At 54.2% G+C, this 17,347-nt stretch overlaps 4 protein-coding genes across 7 annotated transcripts in view; 1 reads left to right on the top strand and 3 right to left on the bottom strand.

Moving 5' to 3' along the window:
- Positions 1-6,255, top strand: part of CNOT6L (CCR4-NOT transcription complex subunit 6 like) — a 34,936-nt gene extending 28,681 nt beyond the window's left edge. For all 4 annotated transcript variants that reach the window (XM_054823357.1, XM_054823355.1, XM_054823354.1 and 1 more), the window contains exons 11-12: positions 23-225; positions 596-6,255. In XM_054823357.1, the coding sequence (XP_054679332.1) occupies positions 23-225; positions 596-808 (416 nt within the window). In that variant the 3' untranslated portion in view covers positions 809-6,255. The remainder of the gene's footprint in view (positions 1-22; positions 226-595) is intronic.
- A 1,424-nt stretch (positions 6,256-7,679) lies between these two features.
- On the bottom strand, positions 7,680-9,494 carry LOC129205603 (C-X-C motif chemokine 2-like). Its single transcript, XM_054823359.1, has 4 exons — positions 9,341-9,494; positions 8,639-8,774; positions 8,209-8,292; positions 7,680-8,090 (listed from the first exon to the last, which is right to left on the bottom strand). Exons 1-4 carry the CDS (start codon positions 9,402-9,404, stop codon positions 7,952-7,954), a joined length of 423 nt encoding a protein of 140 aa, XP_054679334.1. The 5' UTR covers positions 9,405-9,494; the 3' UTR covers positions 7,680-7,951.
- Positions 9,495-9,741: 247 nt separating this feature from the next.
- Positions 9,742-10,995, bottom strand: LOC129205605 (alveolar macrophage chemotactic factor-like). The gene is made up of 4 exons (XM_054823361.1): positions 10,816-10,995; positions 10,433-10,562; positions 10,148-10,231; positions 9,742-10,027 (listed from the first exon to the last, which is right to left on the bottom strand). The coding sequence occupies exons 1-4, from the start codon at positions 10,877-10,879 to the stop codon at positions 10,003-10,005; spliced, it is 303 nt and encodes a 100-aa protein (XP_054679336.1). The 5' UTR covers positions 10,880-10,995; the 3' UTR covers positions 9,742-10,002.
- A 901-nt stretch (positions 10,996-11,896) lies between these two features.
- On the bottom strand, positions 11,897-14,215 carry LOC129205604 (interleukin-8-like). The gene is made up of 4 exons (XM_054823360.1): positions 14,102-14,215; positions 13,586-13,715; positions 12,857-12,940; positions 11,897-12,336 (listed from the first exon to the last, which is right to left on the bottom strand). Exons 1-4 carry the CDS (start codon positions 14,196-14,198, stop codon positions 12,324-12,326), a joined length of 324 nt encoding a protein of 107 aa, XP_054679335.1. The 5' UTR covers positions 14,199-14,215; the 3' UTR covers positions 11,897-12,323.
- Positions 14,216-17,347: the final 3,132 nt, after the last annotated feature.

Consider the following 17,347-nt stretch of genomic DNA (forward strand, 5'->3'; position numbering starts at 1 on the left):
GAATCCTTTCCTTTGCAAACAGGTGTAGTGGAATACTTAAGCAATGGCATAGTTGCTGACAACCACAAGGACTTCAAGGAGTTGCGTTATAACGAGTGTCTGATGAACTTCAGTGGCAACGGAAAAAACGGGGCTTCTGAAGGAAGAATTACGCATGGCTTCCAACTCAAGAGCGCCTACGAAAACAACTTGATGCCTTACACCAATTACACTTTTGATTTCAAAGTAAGCAGCGATTTTTCTGACGTGGCAGACATTGACCTGGTCTCCCCAGGATGCTGTCTTAGTTTTCTGACCATTGGCTGTCTTTCCCTCTGTTCCTGTAAGCGCTTCATCACTGGTTCCTACACTCGCTGGACGCTTTTCCTACCGCGCACAAATCCTTGATTTGCTGGCATTTTTGAGCTTCCGACCTGGCTCTGGCCAGTGACTTAATGCGAACGGATGCAGCGCTTTGAACGCAGAACGCCGCGGGCGTTTCTTACCCTAATTCCAGCGCTGCGCCTCTTCCTCTGAATTGCGGCCAGAAGCCAGTCGAGTTCAGGTTGCCAGAAGCGAGGTCTGTTCTCACTGTCGTGTTTCTCTTTCTCCCTAGGGTGTGATTGACTACATTTTCTATTCCAACACTCACATGAACGTGCTTGGTGTCCTGGGGCCTTTGGACCCTCAGTGGCTGGTTGACAACAACATCACTGGGTGTCCACACCCTCACATCCCTTCAGACCACTTCTCACTGTTAACACAACTCGAACTCCATCCTCCGCTCCTGCCTCTTGTCAACGGTGTGCACTTGCCTAACAGGAGGTAGTGGAGCCCTGCCCCTTTGAGGGCGAGGACCTGTTGTTATGGACCTGTACAGTTGTAAATCAAAGTATATAGGAGTGAAGTATGGCCAACCTTAAGCTGCTTCTTCGAGCTCCTTTCCTTATGTGTTTGATATGAGATTTTGCACATTTTGGTGCATATTGGTATCATTTGGCACTAGGGCTGGAACCAAAGTATTATTCCCTTTCCAGGTTTTTAATTTAATTTCTTTTGGTTTTTTTTTTTAAACTGGCAAGCTTTTTCTTTTCAGTAGGAAGCTGCACTTATAAATCGACAAATGAGACTAAAAACTTGCTTATTAACCTATTCCAAGATAATGCTTTTTTCCAGAACGTGGCGAAATGAGCCAACCTTTTAGGAGAAAGAAAACAAAAATAGAAATGCTTGTTTTGTAGGAAAAAATATTAGAAATACTCTTTCTTTGAACCCAAAACGGAGATTGAACTCTGCATCCAAAATAAATTTTGCACATTAGCAAAGCACTTAATACCTGACTGTAAATGATTAGCAGTGTGGCCCTGCCCCTTGTCTAACAAATATTAGAAAACCAAAGATGGCTCAATATCTGTGATAAAATTTGAGGTCTAAATTCTCCTGACGTAATTTCATTTACAACGAAATTTCCAGCGAAGCTACGTCTCACGAGACTTTGCAGGTGAGCGTTTAATGCTGCGTATAGATCGCTTGCTCGGCAGACGCCGCGGTGACTTTTTTTCGGAGCTCCGAAGAACTCGGCAGCACAGTTTGGGAGCAGGACTTAGAAACGGTAAGATATCGCACTCGAAGCGAGCCGTTGCAAGCGTTTGGGTGCCGGGTGAATAAAGAAGTTGCAAATCCATCCTCGGTTCCCCTTTTCCGAAGTTTGGTTGCAAAGATGGGAAAGCTTGGGATTAAACGCTTAAGCGTAGGGTACAGGAAAAAGCCACTGGAAACGATCTTACTTCTGTCTCCGACGGGCACGCGGAGTAGCTGTCGGCATGCTTTTTCCATTGGGGAAGCGAGCGGTAGCCGTAATCATTCCTTGGATTATTTTTCCTGACCCTAGTTGCCAAATAACCATCACACTTTTTAAATAATCTATCTTTTCTGTTATCGGTCAGGGTTGGATTAAAAAGCTGCTGGTTCATTCCCAACTGTTTATGCTCTTTGGATGTGTTGGAAATCTTTTTGTTCCTCTTTTTTTTTTCTTTTTTTTTTTTCTTTTTATGCTCTAGGTGGCCAGTTCAAAACCTTGTGCCTCAAGAGGCATTAAACATAATGCAATTTTCTGAAAAAAATTGGTTGGCTGCTTAATGTTTAAAAAAAAAAATGGCACAGTGATAGGAAAAGGTTGTGTCTGTGTTTTTAAGTTTTTCTTTATTCTGCTTTTTTGCTGCTATAAGATTTTCTTGAATTTATATTTTAAACTTTTCATGCACTTTACTGTTTCTAGTCTCAAAATGTGATATTTTTAATAAATGAAAAAATTTTCCATTATGTGAATGAAATTTTTAAACAGATTGAGAGCCTATATTTCTGTCTCATTCGTATACTTAAAAAAAGTCAAATTTAAATTGTGAAATTAGTTTTAATTACTGAGGAGCCATCTTCTGTCTTGCAAAACTGCCAGAGGCTGTTCCTCTACTCTTTAATTAAACATTTCCTTTGTCGTTTTATACATAGGAAATTATCCATAGAGGGGGGGAAAAAGCAAAAAAAAAAAAAAAATCAATTGGACCTGGAGTAGAAACTATTCCCTGACTCTTGTTGGGGGCCGGGGAGGGGGTGGTGCGGGACAGAACACAAAAATCGGTTTAACGAAACAACAACTCCCTTTTAAAAGAAGTGCCTAAAACCCCCCAAAAAACGGAGGCGTCATCTAGCATCTGCTATCAATTGGAAGCGATCGTAGCTGGGTGAAATCCCTGTACAGCAATTGCTTTGTGCAGCACCAAAACAAAACAAAAAACCCCCAAAAAAGCCCTTTAAAGACGGATTTTCCTCTAGGTGCAGGTATCTCTTTTTTAATATACCTCAGCGTTCGCCACCTAGCCGTTGCAGATAAACTGCGAAAGCGATTTGAGAGTATAGTACTGGAAAGTAGAATAGCATGAAAAACTTAATTTTGTGGACATTACCTTTCTGTAATCAGCTACTGTATCTTTTTTTGGAGGGGGGGTGCTCTGCTCTGGAGGTGTGCACTAACAAACCCTTCTCCTCCTTTTCCTACACGCATGTTAACTAGCAACGTGAGCAATATTTCCTACCATACTTCACTCCCAATATTTTTTGAGATGTTTGTATAAAATGGAATTTAAAATTCACCTATGATTGTATATGAACTGCAGAGGAGCCCGTTTATTAATAAAAAGAAAACCCAACAACAATCTTTTGTAATATCGGGGTGGGAGAGGATGGGGATGAAAAAAAAAAACAAAACCCAACCAAAACCCTGGCAAACATTGTGAACTGCTTAAGTTTGACTTTCCTTGGGTTTCTAACCGATCCAAGAGTTGCAGGAAGGTGTTTAATTGGATTTTCTCTGCTGCGAAACGCACTTCTGAACGGCCACGACGCTGTGCGATTTTTTTTTTTTTTTAAATGTTATTTTAACAGACGTTGCACAAAACCTCTGGATTTTAAAAAAAATGAATCTCGTTTATGTTTCAGTTGGTGCACATAACCGGGGATGTGTTTACCCGCCTTTCACCTGTCTGGCTCCCTCCCCGTTTTCCTTCTGGTTTTTTCCCTTCCTGGCAGGAGCAATAAGGGGATTGCGTTTTTTTTTTTTCCCCCCCAGCCGAGCAGAAACGCCGCTCTCCGTAGGGATTTTCTGCCTTAGGAAGAGAGGGAGCGGGGAGCCGTCAGCCTGGCGCGCAGGATGAGATCCCTTTCGGTAAACGTACGCGTCGTCCAGATGGCAACGCTAATTTTCTTTTGACCCAGATGGAAGCTGACAGTAGGGTGTTTTCTAGGGGAGAGGGAACAATACGAAACGAAATATCCCTAACCCTAAGCAGAGATGGATGAGAAACCAGCAGTTCTCTCCATCGCTGACCCTCGGTTCCCGGCACGTCGCAGCGTCCTCGCAGCTGACGCCTGGGGAAAAGGGGGGGGAAAAAAAAAAAGCTCCAAATCCTTTACTGCTCCTCACTGTCTTGGTTTGCTTTCAAAAATATGGTGCCTGGTGTCAACTTCTAAGCAACAGCACTGCCTAAAGCAAGCAGAGAAAAAAAAATCCAACACCCTTCTACAAGCAACTTTTTAAAATTCAGTATGGTAAATCTGTTCGATACGGGGTTTTGTGTGTGTGTATATATATATAAAAACAAAAGAGAATTTTGTACAATGTAGCTGAATATTTTTGTTTCCTTATTTCGATGTAAGGAGCGTGAACATTTGCGTGCCACGCGCTGAAGTCGGGTATGGCACAACGGGGTCCGAGGCCAGCTTTGCTTCCCGTTTGCCTCGGTAGAAGCTTTTGTCGTCTCTTTCTAGCATTTGTTGAGAAATTATTTCATTTTATCGGTAAGCTTTCCCCGTCTGTTGGAAGCCACTCCTGTTTAGTCTGCAGACGCATTCAGCAAAAGTCTCATTAGTCCCAAGTCCTCGCTGTTCTGTGTTTTATAGACTAGAAAGCCAAAATCTTTGACTCTCAACCTTTTCAGAAGCACTTGCCACTGACCTAACGCAGCTTTCAAAACCGTACCGCGACCTCCGGCGTTCGGGTGACGCTGTGGATGGCCGATGGTCTCCCACCTTGCTGGCTTTGCTGCGGAGACGCCTAAATCCACGTTCACGTTCTTGAACTCCCGAGGCCCGCTTTACAAAGATGCTGAGCGTCTGCGGCTCCGGCTTAACCCCAAAGATTGGGCTTTTGGAGACCGGCTTTCCGCACCCGGCTCGTGAGACGTCTGGTCCGAATCGCGAGCGAGAATTTGAGACCTCAAAGGTTTATCCCACTTGTTTCCCCGGGGGTTGGTTTTGGTGAGGTGGTGGTGGGGAAGATGAAAGGGCTTGTTGAAATTCAGAGTTTCTCTGTTAATTTAAAAGACGGGTTGGGGAAACACCAGAAGGATTCCTAGACACGAGCACAGCGTTCACCCCTTCTTGGTGGGGCGCAGGGGCCAGAAGTGGCCGCCGGTCCTTATTATCTGAAAACCAGATTTAAAGCCAGCAAAACAGCAGCAGTTACTTCATTTCCACGATGCCTTTTCAGCTTCGGGCATCAAAACCTTCCTTCAGCACGAAACTTGGCATAGCGAGGGGGAGGGAAAGGGGTTGGGTTTTTTTAAGTCTTATCCACACCAAACTAATAGCCTGCAGCGGGAATATCACCAAAGTGCGATACGCACCCTCGTACAGGTTTAAAAGGGGGGCAGAGGACCTGGTTTGTCAGAGATTGGAAAAGAAACGAGCTCCAGATGCAGAGAGGTTTGGGTTTTTCTGATAGACGCAATTATTAGCCGAGTCTCTCCAGCTCCTAGTGAGGAAAAGCACCTTGCGATTACGCAGCTCGTCTTTTTTTTTGGTTTTTTTTTCCAAGTTTACAGAAGTATCATCACGTACCTGCCCTTTCTCACCCTTCAGCGTTCAAAGGCGACACAAACCCCGAGAGAACCCGGTGGAAACCAGTCGTGTCTTAAGTCTCTATGCCAAGCGCCAGCCAAGAACTCGCTTTAGGATTAGAAACAATTTTAGGAGGAGATTATAAGGCTGTAGCTCCAGGCGCAGCTCTAAGCGACACGGTATCTTCCCTGTGCCCGCTCTGTGCGCTGACACCGACCGCGCGTTAGCTCTTCCTCCAGGAAACGAGAGCAGGGACAAAAGCAGAGCGGATGAGGCAGGCGCAGGCATCGCACCATCAGAAAAGGGACAGAATTAACACCTTTCGAAACTCCCGCATCCTAAAAAAAAAGTTATTCGACTCTATAAAAGGTATGAAGAGACCAGAGCGTTTGCTGGATTGGCTATGTTTGAGGATGACGGCCTTCAGGAGTGCAGGTTTTTTGGAATATATCTGAAAATAAGCGTGAACATAGAGAGACGCTCGGGTACTTGCGTACTTCAGGGTGTTTTAAACAGCGTGGATGGCAAAGCACGCCAAGTGATACGACTCTTTCCTCCCTCCCTGCGATCCTACGGTGCGTTTAGCTTGCAAAATCTCTCACCGTTTGAGTGGCGAAGGTTAGAGTGATCCTGGTACTCGGTCTTGTCCTCTTCGTTAAACAGTTCCTACGATTTAGGCATTTACTGAGTTTGCATTTGTCTGTATCTGTCTTTGTTCCAAAGCAAAAAAAAACCCCAAAACCACCCAATCAAAAAAAAAAAAAATCCTCATGGTGGCTTTCTTTACCGGTGACATGTTACATGACTTTGGCTTTGTTTTCCATTTTTAATTATCGCATCGTGTGTTTGCTTTGCGAGCAATTAAAGTGTTTGTGTGCACCACGTTAGCTAAATATGCCCTTAATTCCTAAACTCACGGGCTGGACCGGAGCAGGGATGATGGGAGCCCGGGCTCCCCCTCCTGCCCCGTCTCATGGGGGTTATTTGGGGAGGTTGGGGTTTGGGGTGGGTTTTTTTAAGTTGGATTTCTTTCTTTTGTGTTGTCTTTGCAACCACAAGGTCCTGTCCCTCAAAAAGATGGAAGTAGACGTGGCGAGGAGGGGGGGGGAAGCTGCAGCGTCGTTCCCCGGCACGCTTATGCTGAAATTTTAAGGGGGGGTTTACATCTCGTTATACGGAATCGGTAGCTTTGCTTTAATTTGGGAGCGTGCTGGGCTCTCGGATGGGGAAATTGTTGCTGGCGGAGGCTGGAGCCGCTGCTGCACCCCCCCCAGGGCAGGACCATGGGGGGCTGCCTTCCCCCCCGGCCCTGACACGGGGAAAAAAGCTTTGCAAAGTTTGACACCAGCCCCAGCCTTCAGCTGAGCCCCGAACAAAACTCCTGACGTGCTCAGTCCACATTTCCCCTAAGAACAAACAGTAAGAAACCCCCTCGCCAGCGCTCTCCTTTCCTTTTACCAAAGGATCCCTTTTTTCCCTCTCCCTCTAAAAGAACTCTTGTTTTAGAGAAAGCGCCACGCCACGGTGCAATTCCCCCCATAATTATACTTTGCAATGAAAAACCCACCGAGCGAACGAATTCCCATCGAGCGGGGACGGCTCGAGGTGAGACCTGCTCCCCGGCCCGGAAAATACGCCGCCGCCGCGGGAACTAAGCAGCCCTGCCTTTCTCTAACCTTAGGGCAGCCCGGGCAAGGGAGCTCCTCAAAACCCTGCCCTGTTATTTTTTTCTTCCTTTTTAAAATTTTTTTAAATTTTTTTTTTTTTTTTTTAATCTAAACACGCACACCCCCACGCCACGGAGACGGGGCGCTGCTCACGCGTGATGCGTAGGGCTAAATAGCTGCTTGTTTCTTCCCGCCCGTGTGCTTTTATTTCCTTCTGTCGGCAATAAACAGCCCTTTTGCAACCGCTCTCGTCCCCTGCTCTGGTTCCTGAGAAGCACAAGGGGGGGGAAGGAGAGGGACCCGGGGACCCGCCGGGTGTTTCCCAGCTTGCCACCTCCCTGGGACGCGCTTTGGGCATCCAGGGCGCTGGGGTGGGTGATGCAAATCGGCTTCCTACCCTTTTGGGGAAGCGCCCAGCGCTTGGACACCTTCCGCCAGCGCGGCCGAGTTCAGTTTTTAAACGGCGATCGTTTTGCACGGGGTCGCAGGTCAGACCTGCGGCGCCTCGCTCCGCGGGGCCAAGGGACATCCCTGCGTTGGCCGAGGGCGCCGCGGTGCCACGGTCCGGTCTAACCCCCCCCACACTCCAAAAATCCCAACTTTTTTATACAAATCCACGCAGAATGAGCTGCCGCAGCCGAGGGGAGGAAGCACGTTGATCCTTTTATTGAAGGCGCCCGGAACGGGCGTGCAGGAACAGCGCAGGCACCCGAAACGCTGGGCGACGCCGGGTGCGCAAGGGGAAAGCTTGTTTTTGGGGGGGGGCGGGGAGCGGGGAAGGCTCCTGCCCCCCTGCCAAAACCCCAGGAGCGGAGCAAGCGCCGGCGTTGTGCCGCCAAACCCGGCGTATCTCGGCGCAGAGAGGTTATATCGCTGCCGTTCCCCGCGGAGGAATAAATAACCACGGCTGGTTATTTATTATCGTATCCAGGGAGCGGGAGGGATGGGGCAGGGGGTCTGCGAGGGGGTCGGCACCACCGCTCCGCCCCCCCCGCCCACCGCTCCGCTTCCCGCCGCGGCCGCGCCGCCGCTTCTTTTTTGGTGATGGTCCTGCAGATTTCGGAGGCAGGAAAGAAAGGAAAATAAAGCAGTCAGGGGAGGAAGGGGATCGTCCTTGCCAACGCCTCGGATGTGCCCGCTTGGTTTCCGGTGGCGGGGCGTTGCGTACCTCTGCATCAGCTTGCGGACGAGCAGCTGGATCCAGGGTGCCTCGGGGGCCACGCACACCTTCTTGTTTTTCTTCAGGGTGAGGCTGCAAGGCGACCAGACCCTCTCAGCCCCGCGCACGCCTCTTCCCCAAAATTTTTCTAACCGCGCCACCGTCCGCAGAGCGAACCCCTCGTGCTCCCCGGCACGGTTACCGGCGCGCCCCTGCAAACCCCTGCCGGGAGTCTGGACGGGATTTTTTGGCCCTCGACCTCGGCTCCGTGAGCCGCGCCGGGGGTCACCCTCATTAAAACGGGCAGCGGCGTCCCCATGCCTTGCGAGAGTCACCGCGAGATTTGGGGGCTTCGGAGAGAGCGCAAGCACCCACGTATTTTTCCACCGGTACAGGAGCAAGCAACGTGCAGGAACTGGTTTGCAAGCTTTCCACTTACACGATCTCCTTCCTCCTGCAGTGAATCCCCGGCGGCGTAACATCGATGGCAAGGATGAGCCCCAAGTTGATGATCTGGGCGGTCGATTTGATGCACTTGCACTTCATGTTGGTCAGCAGGCTCTCCAGCGACAGACCTGCGCCCGAGAGCAGCCCACACCCCGGTCTCGGCCGCCCTCGGGGGAGGCAGACGGGGATTTTCCCCCCTCCCCTCCCATCCCCGTGCCACCGTCCCGCGTTCCCCCCCGGCACCCACGAGGCTGTTTGCAGCCACGGGCTTATCTTAACGGGGTTCGCAGCGGCAAGCGGCGAGAGCAGCGAAGTCGACGCACGGCCGATCCCTCCCGGCACGGTCTCAAAGCTTTCTTTTCATGCACACGGAAGGGGTTTAGCTTCGGGGTTTGAAAACTTAAGCAATATTTTAGGAATTAAACCCATCAGCCCACCCACCAAGCGCTCAAGTTTCACGGGGGTCTCGAAGAGAAGCAGCTTAAAACCCATCAGGCAAATCCCCCGCCCCGGTCCCAGGCATCCCTCTGCAGCTTAGCCACCGGGTTTAAGAGATAAACTCAAGCTCAAAGGTAGGCAAGAGACAAATCTGAAAGCTTAGAGAAGCCCACGCTCAGCCCCGTCCTGCGGCACCCAATGCTTCTGCCAAGGGATGCGGAAGGCGAGACGGATGGAGACCCCAAAAATCACTCACCGCCCCCCGGCACCGAGTTGCTCAGGAGCAGGGCCAGGGCCAGCGCCGCCGGCAGCAGCCGCATCCTCGCCTCCTGCCCCGAGTCACCGCGGGGGGCTGCTTTATAACCAGCCCCGCCGGGGATTTTACAGGCTGGGAAATGCCAGGGGAGAGGGGGAAAGGAGCTGCCCCGCGCTTCGACTTCCCCACCGTCGCTTCCCCTCCGTCGCACGTGGCCCGTGCCACCTCCCCGCCGAAAAAGGCGGAAGCCGCTGCGACCGCCTCCTAAAACCTCCTGCTTGCCTCGCGTTTCTTGGTGGGGCAGCGGCGGTGACGCCCGCTCTGCCCCTCGCCCTGCGGGGACTCGCTCCCCTGAGCGCCCCCGAGCCCCCGGCACGCCGCGGGAAGGGACGCGAGTGATGGCGACCGAGGGCGCTGCCTTTATTGGACCCATTGGGTCGTGCCTGAAGGGGACACCCAGCGCACGACCGTGGGGCGGGAGGGTGGGGAAGCGGGGACCGACATTTTCAAGGGCTTAAATGCCTAAAAAGCAAAGGAAAAAGGGGACTCAGGGCATCGCGCGGCAACGCGCTCCCCTCCGCACAGGGACCAGGCCGCAGTGGGACGGGGGGTGTCCAATTTCGGACCCGGCGCATCTGGCCGCGTGGCCGGTGGCGGCTTCCTCAGCGGGCAGGCTCTTTCTTCCTCCTGCCAAAAGCAGAAGGTGGAGGCGGGGGGGGGAGAAATGTGTGAAGATCGGTCCCCATGGGATGTCCCTGGTCCCACCAGGAGCCCCTTCGGCTCAGGGTGTGTGTGGGGGGGGCTTACAGGTTAGGGAGGTCCTGCAGGAGTTTCTTCACCCAGGAGGTGTCAGGATCCACGCAGACCCTCCCCTGGTTTTTTAACTTAATCCTAGAAAACACGCGGGGTTTCAGCACCGTCCCTTCCCCCTCCTCCTCCGGTGGGGTTTGGGGGGGGGGGGGGGGAAGCTCCAGCAGCTGAGCGTCCCCCGAGCTTCTCATGAAGACAGCACGAAACCGAAATCATTCAGGGAGGACGGGGAGGGGAGCAGAGGGCTCGTACCGCCCCCCCCCCGCCCCGGGAGCCACTTACACCACCTCGAGGCGCCGGCAGCTGCTCCCCACCGGCCGGACCTCGATGCTGCTGTATTTCCATGGGTGGATGAAGGCCCTGGTGGTCCTGGCACAGCGGCAGCTCAGGTTGCTGTTGGCTTCCAGTAGAGCTGGAGGGGCACACGGCCGTGGCTCACGCGCCACCCAAAAACCCGTCTCCGTCCCCAAAACCCTTTCTGGGCAACGCGTGTCCCCCTCCCCCCCTGCCCCCGCCGTCCCCCCCAGCATCACCGCACCCCGCTTGCAGAAGAGCCTGGGCAGTATTTACACCCCGGGAGATGGCGGCGGGATCCAGCGTCCCAGCCAGCATCCTCCAGCCCCACGTACGGCGCGGCGGGGGGGGGGGGGCACAGGGAACCTCACCTGCGTCCCCGGGGCGGTGGGTCGCCAGCAGCAGCCCCAGCAGCAGGGCCGCCCGCGCAGCCATGCCGGCCCCAGCCCCAGCCCCGGCAGCATCCCCCTATTTGAGGCGGAAAATAGGAGAAGTGAGGCGGCGCTGGCGGGAGGCCCCGGGGTCGGGGTGGTTTTCACCCATCTCAGTTCCCTGCTGACGGCGCTCGCTGAGCTTGCAACGCCGCTGATAAACGCGGCTCGGGGCTCAGCGGGGGCCCGGGCTTCCTGAAACCGGCTCCGTTTTCCCTTTCCTACGAAGCCAGGTCTTGCAAAGACATCGGCCATTTCCCCCAACGCTTGTTCTTAGCCCACGCGGCCGCATGAGCATGGAGGGTTTCTGGGGTGCTTTTCTCTTCTGCCCGATCAGATATCACTCGTTTCTCCTATAACCGGATTTCCCCCCTGCAAGGCGCATCCCAGCCCGAGCTTTGGTGGCATTTGCTTTTCCTCTTCCCCCCTCCACGGCCGATAATCCCAAAACCCTGCCAACTGACCTCACACCCCCCACCCCCATTTACAGCTTTCGAAAGCCCGGCAGCCGCCCGCAAACCCCAGCCCCATGGTGACCGCCGGCGCTGGGACGCGTTGGCTGTACCCCCCGGCGCCCTGCCAGCACCATCGCGCCCCCGGATCAGCGCCGAGGGAGACAAGAGGCTCGTTACGTTGGGAAGGCACTTTGCCTCCCGCCCGCCGTGCCGGGGCTGCCAGACCCTCGCTGGTGGCTCAGGGCTGGGACACCCGTCCCGGCCTCGGACAAACCTTTCTCCATCCCTTTCTCCGTTCCTCCGCATAAAAGGGGTTTTGCTCCTGGGTGCATTCCCCTACCTATAGTAGAAATATCTCACCTGACGTATATTCAAATGCACCTTTTAATGCCCGCGGCAAATCTGTGGAAGAGCATCAAGACAAGAGTGCCAGATGCCAGTGACGGTAAATTCAGCGTCAGGAAGGCCCCGACGGTGGGGTTTATAGCAAAGCTCTGCCAAGTTTCTTCGAAGCTAGGAGATCCAAGGAAAATACAACAGAAGGAAAAAAACCAACCCGAATTTTATTTGACTTGAGCTCTCGGGACAGGACGCACCACGCTGTGTCATAAAAATCCCGGACGCGCGTTCTGTCGACAAGCGCTTTGCATGGGAAGAGTCGCCGAGTCGTTCGTACGGGGACAGGAGCAGCCCCCGAACAGAGGAAGGCTTCGCAAAGCCTACAGGCAAATCACTAAGTGAAGCGTTCGTGTTCACGCTGAGCCAAGGACCGAAGGCGGGGAGGGGGGGGGGAAAAACACCCCCACGAACCTGCCGCGGGGCTGGGGTCAGCAGCGAGCCGCCCTCCCCGCAGCAGCCGCCGGAGACGGGGTTTTTGGGAAGGGGGGTGGGGGGGAAGCGAGGGCAAAGTGAGGAGCGGGCAGGTTTGCACGCCCGTGCATCGGCCGCCAGCCCGTCTCGGGGCTCCGAGCGTCAACTTCCTTAGCAGGAAACTTATTTTTTCTTCCTGCAAAAGGAGAAGGAGGAGAAAAGTGTGAACGCAGAGAAAAGCGGGTCCTGGGGGAGGAAGCTCCTGCCCCAACCGAAGGAAGTCGCCACCGTTTCCCCGGGGCAGGCATCCCGGGGGGGGAACATCTCCCGGCCGCCCCTCTGCCGTCCCACAAACCAAGGAGGGCGGCTTTCCCGGCCAAACGTCACCGCACTACTGCGCTCGCGACAAGCAAACCCTGCTCCTGCCGTTCCCCCTCCCTCCAAAATATATATATACACACATATAAAATTAATTTTTTTTTTTTTTGCCAAAAACATCTTCAGAGACACGGCGCGCAAGCCGGGGAGAGCGCGACCCAGGGACGGCAAGCAGCGGCGTGCCGAATGACCGAGCGTCGCTTGGCACAGGGAGGTCTCGCCCCTCGGCAGCCCCCCCGAGAGCCCTCGGTCCCGTGAGCGCTCCCCGGGATCGCAGATGGGACGGGACGCTGTGCGGGGCCGCTTGAGCCAAAGGGGGTTTCATCCGAGCAACTTACGTGCTGGCGATACGCTTCAGCAGTTTCTTTACCCAAGGGGCGTCAGGATTCACGCACACCTTCCCCGAGCTTTTTAATTTAATTCTGCAACGCAAGGAGAGTTTACGAGCGTCACCCTCCCCTCCAACGGCAGGGATCCGAGCAGCCAGAGCCGATGCACGAGGCTCAGCTTTCGTTCGCGGCGGCGGCGGGTCGCAGGAAGCTGCTCGCGACAGAGCCACGGCACGGGCAGGAAAAGCGAGATGCGACACGTCCCCGCGCGGAGGGGAGCGCGCGCGCTCGAAGCCCAGAGGTGACCGTTCAAAGACAATTTTCTCTGTAGATTTACAAACCCATCAGCTTCGTTAAATCTTATCAAGGCGCCGCTTTAGTCAGGACAGGAGTAACGAGGTGAAATCTCGCCCTGAGATGCTGTTTGCTCTCGGGAGAGCCGCGTTATCCGTAGCGGGAAAATCGGTTACGGCTCATCCTGCCTTGGCATCCGAGGACGCGCTTCCCCAAACGCCCCCCCTCGCCAGCACGCTTCCCGCTACGCGCCGGTACTGATAAATCCCGCTTTGCCCTGCCGGGAAGCTCTGGCAGGTCTCAAGGTTTCTCAAGCCCGAAGCGTGAGCGAGCTTGCCGGTATTTGTGAAAAGCTTTGGTTTTCAGCAGAGGGAGCGGAGAAGCGAGGCGGTCGCAGAAGAGGCGGCGCAGCTCTCTGCCCCACGAGCCACCCGCAGCACTTACATGATCTCGGTACGTCTGCAGGTGCTTCCCACAGGTCTGATCTCAATGCTTTCGTACCTCTTCGGACTCATGTAGTCCGAAGTTGTTTTCACGCACCTGCAGTTCAGGTTTCCGTTCACCTCCAGGATGGCTGAGAAAGAGACAAGGGGGCAACTTACGGAGAGAAACGGCGTTATTTAGCGATGCGGCAGCCCCGAATCTCCAGGAGAGTCACGGAAATCGCTCCTTTCCGTGCTTTCACCGAGCCCACCGTAGGGACCACAGGAAGAAACCGTTATCCGCGCCCCGACCCCGGCACCCCACTCCCACGGAGCTCCTGAAAGCCGTCCCGGGTCCCAGCACCGCAGGACGGTCGCGCTCGTTCCTTCGCTCCGAGAGCGACCCTGGGCTGAGCAGCCGAGAGGAGCCCCCGTCTCCTCGGGTCCCTTCCGCGGCAGGGTGCGGGTGATGCCCACCCGCGGAGGACCGCGGCAGGCTGGGAGCCAGCGGGTATCTGCGAAGGCAGCAGGAGCTCACCTGCGCCGGCCGAGCGGGACATCGCCACCAGCACCGCCGCCGCCAGCAGCCACAGGAGCACGAGGGGTCCCGTCCCCAACCCAGCCGGCGCTCGCATCCTCGTGGCGGGCTCGACCCCGGAGACGGACTGAGGAACCGGGTGAAGAAACACCCCTATTTATTCACGACGGTCACGCTCTGACACAAGCGGCAAGATTCAAACTTCGGCAGTCGCATCTGACCAGCGGACCGTGAAAAGAGGTGACGTAATTTCTCGGATGCTCCCCGCAGCCAGATCAGAATCTGAATTTACAATATTATCGATTAAAGCCAGCCACTGGGACGAAGCGCATATTTGGATTCCCCACGTAGTCTTTCCCACACCCTGTTTCTGATTAGCTGGGGCTGTACAAACAATCGCCCTTTGTTCCCTTTAGCATTTATCACTCAACCACAAAAAGAGCCCAGAATAAAATCGGAGCGCAAACCCCGGGTAAGCAGGGGGGTTTTTTTTAATGCACTCAGAGATTTACATATTTCTTTCTTAGGGCTATAATTCCCCCCACGCTAATTTTGCTACCTCTTACATCAGCAAAAATGCCGAGCACCGTACCGTGGAAAAAATAATAAAGATTTCTGCTATACGTTTCCACTCAGACCCTTCTAATCTAGCGCTGGGCTGCGTGAGTAAAGCACCCAGGAAATGCGAGAGATGACTGGTACAGTAGCACCAGCAAAAAGCAAACTATTCCTACATCTCTGCACGTTTGCGATTAAGTGCTGACGTGCACATTTACCAGCAGCGATTTTCTCCATACGAGCGGCCCGGGAACGAAACACAGACGGATGCCAGAGAACGGCAGCAGGAAAAGCGACGGGGCTGGGGGGGACGCGGGGATGCGCGAGGGCTGCGGCCGCGCTCTTCCCCTTGCCCTTCGATAACACCGGGATCAAATCCCCGCCCGGATGCGCAAGGAGCCACGGGGCGGCACCAGGGGTGGCTACGAAGTCTCCCTATTTCAGCCCATTTAGTAGCCCGTTACAGCACCCGAGACCCAGCGTCCTGCCTGCCTCCTGTTTTGGGAAAAGCGGCTTTTAGGGCGTTACGAGCTCAGAGGCGCGATGCGGGCGGTGAGGCAGTTCTCCATCGTTCACGGCAGGGATAACCAAACGGGAGCGGGCAAACTGCTGACCCCAAAGCAGAGGCGTACGTGCGAAACCGCAGGGGCACAAGTAAAGGGAGGTCGGGCCACGCGCATCCTTTACGACGCCGTAGAGCCGCGTGTCCGCAAGGCTTTATTTTGGCAACGCGGAGTCCTCCAGCCCTTACGCCCGAAGGAATACGCCTCTTTTGGGGGACCGTCGGACCGTTTCACGGCATCTTTTGGGTTTCTCTCAACAGGAGCCACTGAAGGACCGAAGCCGTGTATTTTGGCACGCCAAGGGGTCTGGTCCTGCAATGCCAACCCCTTCGGCTCTCCCGCAGGACGTTCGAGGGCCGCGGCTGCAAAGCGACGGCCGCGGCGGCACCCCGCGCTCTCGGGTTTTGGTGGGACGGGGGCTGCCCTGAATAAGGCAAAGTCACCAGCCAGGAAGCAAAACGGGAAGGGGACACGCGGCCACGACAGCGAGGCCAGGAGGAAGGAAGAGGGCAGAAGAAAAACGATGTGGTTGTTTGATAATGTTGTAATTTGGAGCTTTCAAGTCACGTCAGCATTTTATATAGTAATAAAATGGTAAAATTAAAAAAAAAAAAAAAAAGTCTTCCATTCAAACTGTAAGCTACTCATCTCTCTCTCAATTTCTTTTTAATCCAAGAGAGGTCCTCAAGTCTTGTAAAGTCCTTATTCAAGAGATCAAGGTCAAAAACTGACGAGCGAGGAGTTTCACTCCTGCACATCAGGGTCTCAGAGAGGCCAGGGACAACTTCCCTGAGCTATTCCCGAAGTCCCGGGGAGGCAATGAGAGCCTTGCCGCTGTGGCAGTGGAAAAGGAGATGGCTTTAAAACTGGGTTTTATTCAACACTTTCAGAATTTTCAATTTCCCTGCAGAGAGTGATTCGAAGGAGCCCAACCTACGACCGGTTTAAGTGGTTTTGCTGGGTCGTGGCAGGGGTCTCCTCAAAGAAAAATCTGCAAAACGGTGTGGGAGGCAAGCGATTTACCAGGCGAGGTGGCCAGTCACCTATTCAAAGTGCTGTAGAGGCACCAAAGAAGTTTCAAAATCTTTCTGAAGTTCATGACTTCAAAATGATCCTGCTTTTATAGCTGGGGAAAACCAAGAGAAGCGAAAGCAACTTTCCCCAGAGCTGCACGGCGGAGAGGACGGTGTCGAGGCACGCAGCCGGCGTTCCAAACGTGGCTCTTCCACGACCGAGGGGAAACCGACACCAGAAGCCGGTATGGGAAGAAGCTACCCCTGGGAGCCATGCAACGAACATCTCGGGAGCGAGATCACGCCCCAGGTTTGTGGCTGCTCTTGCGTACCCTGGAGAGAAGCGGGAGCTACAGAAGCACGTTTCAGCTGGATGGATTTAGAGGGGTGGCTTTAGAGGGGGCCTGGGCGATCAGTTCGGCCACAGCGACCTCCATTTTAGCCTGGGACAGATGTTTTCCCCCAGACCTACGCAAGATCTCAGGTGTTTTCACTGAGGTTATCCCCTCTAGGGACGTCGTGCTGCTTTGTGCCGACCCGTTGCTTTATGCCTGTCCTCACGACACGCCTTCCATGACGGTCGTGGTGCTCGTTAACTCACTTTGCACCCCGGATGAAACCCACGCATCCCTCCGGGGGAAGGACAGGAGGGCCACCTCTTCACGGCGAGCGCCGAGGACATTGTCCCCTCTGCAGAGTTGGCCTTGGCAGCAGCTCCCCTCCGAGTAGGAGAAGTCAATGCTGCTGGGACGTAATAACACGCTCACCCTGGGGCTGCGGGGAGGCAACAGCCATCAAAGCACCCCTTGGGCAGGCAGCGCTGCCCGACGGCATCCCTGGCCTGGCCCACGGATGCTTCTGGACAGACAACCCAAAGCGCGGGCTCAGCGATCTCAGGCGGTGGGGTGGCACGGCAGTCAGCGCTACAGAGATGAAGAGAGCTTAACCAGCGGTTCCCTTTCAGATGAGCCCTCTTGATTCATACCTAGACACAGATTTTCATAGCGAAGCCCAGCTCGGGCTTCAGCTCTGAAGTGATGTGCTTGGGTTTCCCCCAGGACGCCGGGGCAGTTTGGTGAATCCCCACCGCATCGCCCCACAAGACGCGCATT

This window comes from Grus americana, chromosome 4, assembly GCF_028858705.1.
Source record: "Grus americana isolate bGruAme1 chromosome 4, bGruAme1.mat, whole genome shotgun sequence".
Classification (NCBI taxonomy): domain Eukaryota; kingdom Metazoa; phylum Chordata; class Aves; order Gruiformes; family Gruidae; genus Grus; species Grus americana.